The sequence below is a fragment of the Pipra filicauda genome, unplaced genomic scaffold, assembly GCF_003945595.2.
Source record: "Pipra filicauda isolate LSUMZ 115617 unplaced genomic scaffold, ASM394559v2 scaffold701_size143630_pilon, whole genome shotgun sequence".
Taxonomy (NCBI): domain Eukaryota; kingdom Metazoa; phylum Chordata; class Aves; order Passeriformes; family Pipridae; genus Pipra; species Pipra filicauda.
The window spans coordinates 42,405-48,404 of NW_024104867.1; the positions used below are offsets into that span (position 1 = coordinate 42,405).

The following is a 6,000-nucleotide window of genomic DNA, read 5'->3' on the forward strand; positions in this document are numbered from 1 at the left end:
GGGAGGCCCTGGCACAGATTGCCCAGAGAAGCTGTGGCTGCTCCATCCCTGGAAGTGTCCAAGGCCAGGCTGGAGCAACCTGGGCCAGTGGAAGGGTCCCTGCCCATGGACGAGGTGGGCTTTGAGGTCCCTCCCAGCCCAAACCATTCCATGACTCTGTGCCAGCTCAGTGTGTGCCCACACCCCCCTTCCTGCCAGTTTGCCGTGGCAGAACACCCCAACTCCAGACTGTCCCTCCTCACAGCCACCGGTGCTCTGGGAAGGGCGGGGAGGGGGCACAGCTCCAGCTGGGTGGCACTTTTCCCGGTGACACGTGGGTGTCAGAGGGGAAGGAGCTGGACCTCGTGGCCTTCAGGCAAGCCTGACCACTTCCTTGACCATGTTCCCGATGCCGTCGTGGATCTCATGGATGGGGGCGTTGCACATGAAGGCGCTGGTGGTCACCAGCCTGTTCCTGGGGTCCACGTGGATCTCGGTGACGTGGCTGTTGACGTGTTTGCAGCCCAGCTCCCGCATGGACTCGGCAGTCTTGGCATAGGGCCACCTGCAAGGGAGGAGGGGACAAACCCACCCTGAGATGAAGGCTGAGAGAGAAAAGAGATGATGGTCCCTGCTCAAAACCTGCTCAATAGGAGCCAGATCTTTTCCTGCCACAGGAGTTTCTCCAGGCTTACAGAACAGGGAACACCTCCAGATTAGAGTTAAACATCTGAAGGAAAGCCAAAATAACCCTTAATGTTCCACTGCTTAACTCTGCCCATGCCAGACTTAGTGTTTATGGAATCCCAGACTGGTTTGGGTTGGGAGAGGGCTTAAAGCTCATCCAGTGCCACCCCCTGCCATGGGCAGGGACACCTTCCACCAGCCCAGGTTGCTCCAAGCCCCCTCCAACCTGGCCTTGGACACTTCCAGGGATGGGGCAGCCAAAGCTGCTGCTCTGGGCAACAATTAGGTTTAGGTTTGGGGTTTTTGGGAGGATTCAGCCACAGCTTTCCTGTAGGACTGAGGACACTTTAACTCCCTCTCTTAACACTCCAAGGCTTGTGCCACCATCCTGCTCCTACCTTGGATCTGCTTCACTTGGAGTCAGTGCTCTGGTGTCTCTCCTACCCTGGGTCCATGAGGTGCCACGTGCATGGGGGAGGCAAATATAGGTCTGTATTTCAAATGAGGTGTCTCAATTTAAGCTTTACTTAAAAAAATTAAGTGTCTTATTTCCATCAGACTTGTGGAAACACAAAAATAACAATGCCAGCAAATCTGGTGTGAGGTCATTCCTTCTGATCTGCTGAGAAATGGTAAAAGTCTTCCAGGCCCTCGAGGCAGGATTTGAGAGATGGCCTGGGAATACAGGACTGGCAGTCCAGCACTTCATAAAAGCCCAGTCCAACCGTGACACGGCAGATTCTCCCACAGGCTTTCTTGGAGCGTGTGGAGCTTCTCCTGTGGAACGGGGACATCTCTTCATGGTCACTCCCCAGGGTTGGAAGGGAGCTTAAAGCCCATCCAGTTCCACCCCCTGCCCTGGCTGAAAGACCTGCCCATGATCAGTGTGTGGTGTGTTACCTCAATCTCCACTCGGTGATTGTTTCTTTTGGAATATAATTCCCTTGACACAGTGCACCACACTATTTTATGCTGTATTTTACTCTACTAGGATTTTTTAGCTTTTGCCCTGTGTAGCAAATAATTCTGATTGAGATCTTCCCCAGGTCTGTCTCTGAGGAGGAAGGGGGGTGTTTCTTGGAGCTCAACAAGAGCCTTCCCTAATAAACTTCGAGCCTCCCAGTCCCCCCTGAGAGCCCCAGTGGGTCACTCACTTCTCACACTCGGTGTCGTGTCCCACTGTCACCTCACAGCCCGGGAAGAGTTTGGCTGCCAGCACTGGGGAGATGCAGCACAGCCCGATGGGCTTGTGGGCAGCGTGGAAGGCCCTCAGCACGTCCTCCACCTCCCTGCAGACGCTGCAGTTCTTGCCTTGGGTGGCCCAAGTGCTCAGGTTTTTGGCCACTCCAAAGCCACCTGGGGGAAGAGAAGGGGGAAGAGAAGGGGGAAGAGAAGGGGGAAGAGAAGGGGGAAGAGAAGGGGGAAGAGAAGGGGGAAGAGAAGGGGGAAGAGAAGGGGGAAGAGAAGGGGGAAGAGAAGGGGGAAGAGAAGGGGGAAGAGAAGGGGGAAGAGACGGGGGAGACGGAGAAGAGAAGGGGGAAGAGAAGGGGGAAGAGAAGGGGGAAGAGAAGGGGGAAGAGAAGGGGGAAGAGGGAAGGGGGAAGAGAAGAAAAAAAGGGAAGGGGAAAAAAGGGGAAGAGAAGGTGGGGAAGAGAAGGGGGAAGAGAAGGGGGAAGAGAAGGGGGAAGAGAAGGGGGAAGAGAAGGGGGAAGAGAAGGGGGAAGAGAAGGGGGAAGAGAAGGGGGAAGAGAAGATTAGGCTGGGAGGTGATATCCCAGCAGGGTTTTTCCCAGGGATTGCAGGATGGAATGCTAATCTGGACGTGGGGGGTGGCAGCACTTGTCCAGTGTTGATAATGGAATTAAAAACAGAGGTCCTGAACCTTTGTGGGCTGAGACACCCAAGCACCTCCCCTGCTTCCACTCCAGTGCTCCAGTGGGTGTGTGCTTCACCCAACAGCTCCTTCCTGAATGCTGGGGGAACACACTGACATATTTCCCCTCTTAATCCCTGCTCCAGGCCTCATCCATCCCACTGGAATCCCACTTGCACTAGAGATAGACTCAGACTGACCAAGCTTTCTGCCTTTGACCCACCCTCTCTGTCCCAGCCTCTCCTGGGAAGGAGGAAAGGATAGTGGGGAGGGAAGGGATAGTTCTCCATTCAGGGAATGATCCTCTGGATGGCACAGAGGATCATTCAGTTGGCAGGTACCCTCTCCTCTTGGGATCCCCTTGGCATTGCCATGCTCTCTTTTGATCCGAGTCCAAGCCATGTCTGTCCTCCCAGTCCCTGCTTCCAGTTCCTGTCCAGCCCATGACTCCTGTGTCATTCCAGGCTTACCCAAGCTGTTCCCAAGGCTGTGGACATGCAGGCCCCACACAGGTCCTACCTGGAATGATCAGGGCATCCAGCCCCTTGACATCCAGCTGAGCCAGATCCTTGATGTTCCCTCTGGCTATCCTGGCACTTTCCACCAGCACGTTGCGCTGCTCCGGCGTCGGCTGCCCCTTCACGTGGTCCACCACGTGCATCTGGGAGATGTTGGGAGCAAAAACCTCTGCCTGGGCACAGGGGAAAGGGCTGTTATCCTTCAGGAATGAGGGAGAAACGCGTGGAAGGTCACAGGGAGCGGGTGCTGAGGGACTAGGTTAGGAAAGGACTTTGCCGGGGAATGCCGTGACCTTCACCTGGATCTGCTACTGGCATCAGGCAGAGGAGGGAAAGAGAGGCTTTTTGTAGCTTCTGCCCAGGGGCAAAGCAGGGAGCCCACACTGCTTGTTTTGGGGGCTGAGGAGCCCTTGGTGAAGCTGTTTCTTGGAGGTTTCCATCCCTATCCCAACGAATCCCCCTCACTGGGGCAGCCCCAGCCCCGTCCCAGCTGCCCCACAGAGCCAGTGGATCCCTGTGGGAGCTGCTGTCCCACCATGTGCCTCCCTCAGAGATGGGACTTGGAGTTTCCTCTCCCCAGCTACTGTTTTCCCAAAGCCAGAGTGTTTTTCTGGAAAATGCTTCCCCTTCCTCCAGCATTTCCAAGCTCACATGCAGCAGTTGAGAGTGGAGGGTGGCAAACAGGTGGGGAAAAGATTTTGGGGCTGAACACCCCGTGCAATTCCAGGCTGCACGGTGTAAGAAGGATGTGAAGGAGCTCGAAGAGGGCAAAGCCGGTGCCAGGGCTGGAAGGAACGTCCTGGGAGGAGCAGCTAAAGACTTTGGGCTTGTCTAGTTTGGGGAAGAGGAGGCCGAGGGGAGACCTCGTGGCTCTCCGCAGCTCCCCGAGGGGGGACGTAGGAGGGAGGTGCTGCGCTCTCCTCCCTTCCAGCTGAGACATTCGTGTTTCCCGATGAAAGCAGGGATTGAATAACGCCTGAGTTTCCTCCACTAGAGGCCCCCGGCGATCCAGGGATGAGGCAGGACGTGCTCCGAGCCCGCCGCTTCGGGAATGGCAGGAGGGGAGCGACCCGAGGAGAGGAAAAGAGGCAAAATTACACCCTGTGGAGAAAACGCTTGGACAAGTCCCAGCTCTGAGCCGAACTGAGCAGGCAGAGGTGGAAGGGTGTGGAATTGAGTTCATGTCCTCAATAGTACATCATCACTGTACCTCTGTGTCCCACAGAGCCATTCCCGAGGGAACGGCTCTGCCCCAGACACGTGGCCGGCTCAGAGCTGAGTGTGATGTTTTCCACAGGGTCCCTCCCTCCTTTTCCAGTCTCACCGTGTGGCTCTCCTGACTAATAGTATATTAGAGCTGCCTTTTTTTTTACTCCTCCCCAAATTCAACTCACAAGAACTTGTCTATTCTCTCATCAGAGAGGTGGACTCCCCATCCCTGGAAGTGCTCAGGACGGGGCTGGATGGAGCTCTGAGCAACCTGGCATAGTGGAAGGTGTCCCTGCCCATGGCAGGGAGTTCAACTGGATGATCTTTAAGGTCCCTCCTAAACCAAACCATCCTGTGATTCTCTGATTCAATTTTCGCTTCTAATCTTTGAGGTTTTAAAAAGCTGGATTTCAAAGAGCCCAAACCAATAACAGTCTTTTAAACTGAAACAGCGGAGCAGAAAAGAGGGAATACAAGCCAAAAAAAAAAAAAAAAAAAAGAATAGAGAAGGCATTCAGGAAAGTCTGTTCGGGAAAGAGTTTGGAGACACTGAGCACAGAGATCCAAGCCCAGCCCGTGGTACAGCAGAGCTGAGCAGGGAGCAGGGAGTTCTCCAGGCTCACTGGAACAGCTCCCGTGCTCTGCTGTCCCCTCTGACTCCACTCACTCATGATTTGCAAGCGACAGGGAGCTTGTGGTTTGTCTGGGAGACAAGGAGGAGAAGACTGAGGAGCAGAGAGGGGCAAAAAGAGCTGGAGCCGGGGCAGGAGCCTCTTACCTGTGCCCCCTCCCTGCTGAGATGCACCAGCACAGCCGAAGCCTCGTGGATCTCGCTCCCATCGTAGACCCCACAGCCAGCCAGCACCACAGCCACCCTCTTCCCCATGGAGCACCGGAGCAGGATTCCCTGGAGAGCCCCGGGGCGCTGCTGTGAGCTCTGTTCACCACCCGGAGTCTTTTATAGCACAATCCCTCCCCCAGGAGCAGGTGGGGCCAGGAGGGTTGGGCTGAATTTCTCGCTGGCAGGAGGGTTTTATTTCCAGTTCCACAGGCAGGGCATGTAAATATTATTTGTTTCCTCAACTGGCTGCTCCCTCACAGATCTTCCTCCCAGCACGTTGTCTGCAAAGCAGCCCCAGCTGACGTGACGTGCCCAACAGAGCAGCTGTGTTTTTCCTTCTCAGCTCTTGATTTTCCATTCTAGTTCAGACTAAAGCACCAAAACCTTTGCACAGGAGGTGGTGTCAAAGGGAGCCTGCCCAGAGCAAGTGTTGAAGCCAGTGAATTCCTCTCTGGACCCCATTTTTTAAACCCTAACACTGCATAGGCTGCCTCAGGCTTAACGCCAAGATTTCCTTTTCTGACTCTGAATGTTCTTTCCCTCAGATCCCCCCTCTCGAGGGCAGATGTTTTGCACTCAGCTGTAGATGTTCCTGGCCTGAGGTTAGAAATTCATGGTCAAAAAGCCATAGAATATCCTGAGCTGGAAGGGACCCACAAGGATTATCAAGTCCAGCTCACGGCCCTGCACAGGACACCCCAAAATCCCACCCAAGAGTGTTGTTTAGAGGGATAACTTGATTCTTCCTCAACAGCCCCACCTCTCCATTTGGCAGGGAAGTGGTGCCAGGAACTGGCAGAGCCCTGAGCTCTGGAGGGGCACTGGCAGCAGATTAAACATTGTCTGAAACTCCTCCTTCCCTGCCCTTGCTCTGCTCACATCTGAGAAGACCC

The 6,000-nt window shown here is 54.9% G+C and overlaps 1 protein-coding gene across 1 annotated transcript; it reads right to left on the minus strand.

The window, feature by feature from the left end:
* Positions 1-101: 101 nt before the first annotated feature.
* On the minus strand, positions 102-5,230 carry LOC114002128 (glutamine amidotransferase-like class 1 domain-containing protein 3A, mitochondrial). Its single transcript, XM_027747922.2, has 4 exons — positions 5,045-5,230; positions 3,059-3,230; positions 1,821-2,022; positions 102-544 (listed from the first exon to the last, which is right to left on the minus strand). Exons 1-4 carry the CDS (start codon positions 5,150-5,152, stop codon positions 352-354), a joined length of 675 nt encoding a protein of 224 aa, XP_027603723.1. The 5' UTR covers positions 5,153-5,230; the 3' UTR covers positions 102-351.
* Positions 5,231-6,000: the final 770 nt, after the last annotated feature.

Excerpts from the sequence above, each read along its gene's own strand:
- LOC114002128 (XM_027747922.2), bottom strand. The coding sequence starts at position 5,152 with ATGGGGAAGAGGGTGGCTGTGGTGCTGGCTGGCTGTGGGGTCTACGAT. Across the intron at positions 3,231-5,044 it reads TCAGCAGGGAGGGGGCACAG|GCAGAGGTTTTTGCTCCCAA; the intron begins GTAAGAGGCTCC and ends CCCTGTGCCCAG. Across the intron at positions 2,023-3,058 it reads GGATGCCCTGATCATTCCAG|GTGGCTTTGGAGTGGCCAAA; the intron begins GTAGGACCTGTG and ends CTCTTCCCCCAG.